Raw genomic sequence first — 1,415 nt, forward strand, 5'->3', positions numbered from 1 at the left:
AAAAAAGTACATAATATTTGTGCTTAATTCTATATAATAATGTGAAGAATCTTGTAAGTCTCACTTAACATTTAAATCATAGGCTAAACTTCTAACGAACTCTGGAAAAACTTAAAGAAAATAAAAAGCAAAAATTATTTTAAAGCCAGAAATGTCTTCCTTAAGAGCTGCTCCAAATTTTCATACGGGGAAAATTTTTCATATAGGAAAAAGTTTTGAAACAGAAGTATCCCATAAAACTTTAAGTGTAAAAACCAGGTGATTGTATTAGAACACGTTATCTGCATCTGAAAGATGTTTTGGTCTCTGAAATACACCAAAAAATAAAGGGGGGGGGGGCTAAGAGACGACTAGAAAGTGACCAGCATGCGCAGTATGATAAAGCTGAGGAAAATCTTTCACAAGAGACATAACTTGACACAAACTTGGGCATTTCCGTGTCAGTCATTCCCTTACCAAGACTCCGAGAAGAAAGTCCAGAACCGACCCATACCTGACCCCATCCAAAAGTACCACGATTATACTTCGGCAGAACATGGTGCTTTTTTAGAGTTGCACAACTACATGGATATTTTTAAGATATAACATCTAGACCGGGGCAGGGGGCAACAGACAGAGGGTCAGAGGCTGGAACTGAATGAAAGGTAACGAAATTCAAGAAACAAGAAATCCGAGAGAGACCGTCAATTAAAGGCACCAAAACGGGTCTTCGGTTATACCATGAAGTAGGGCCCAGAGAGGAGAGCAATAAGTTTCTGCGTTATTCCCAAAACTACACGTAAGCGAATACGTTAGCAGGCTGCAGCAGAGGTGGGGCCGTAGACTACGCACGAGGAACTGAATGAAGGGATGCCCCATGGCCTGATTCCTCCCAGAAACATCGTGAGTAGAAACCTCACGATACTTCAACTCCCTCCTCGCTCTCCACTAAGCTCCGCTTTCAGGCTATCCAAAGCCCCACGCGCTCACGAAATGTACTGGGCTCATCCCCTGCAGGACGCCAGGGGCCCCAGGGTGGGGGGCTCAGGCATGCCGCCCCAGGCTCCTTTCCCTCGTCCCAAGCTGCATCCCCTTGCTCGTCTCGGCCCCAAACGGCCTCCCTTCCACACACACCCGTCCAGGGTCCCGTTTCGGGGTAGGGAGAGCACTGCCGCCTCCTTATTACCGACCTCAGAGCTAAACTCATTTTCTCTTCGGACAGAGACGTTCCTTTCAAGAATGATTTTACCCCCACCCAAGGATGCACGACTTCCACAAGCCTTTCAACAGTCGCTGACGACCTCAGCGGCCCCAAGGACCTCCCACAAGATACACGCTTCTGAGCTGGATTGGTTGAAAATATCTAATGTTCTGTCCATTAGGGCGGAATTTCACTAGTCCTCTGTGTTTATTGGGCAGATTTCCCGTCAATCAAA

The 1,415-nt window shown here is 46.1% G+C and overlaps 1 protein-coding gene across 1 annotated transcript in view; it reads right to left on the bottom strand.

The window, feature by feature from the left end:
- CETN3 (centrin, EF-hand protein, 3) overlaps positions 1-1,304 on the bottom strand; it is a 15,480-nt gene extending 14,176 nt beyond the window's left edge. The window contains exon 1 of the mRNA XM_008579372.1: positions 1,170-1,304. Within this exon, the coding sequence (XP_008577594.1) occupies positions 1,170-1,186 (17 nt within the window). The 5' untranslated portion in view covers positions 1,187-1,304. The remainder of the gene's footprint in view (positions 1-1,169) is intronic.
- Between the last annotated feature and the right edge of the window lie 111 nt (positions 1,305-1,415).

Source organism: Galeopterus variegatus, unplaced genomic scaffold (genome assembly GCF_000696425.1).
Source record: "Galeopterus variegatus unplaced genomic scaffold, G_variegatus-3.0.2 Scaffold1871, whole genome shotgun sequence".
In the NCBI taxonomy this organism is placed as follows: domain Eukaryota; kingdom Metazoa; phylum Chordata; class Mammalia; order Dermoptera; family Cynocephalidae; genus Galeopterus; species Galeopterus variegatus.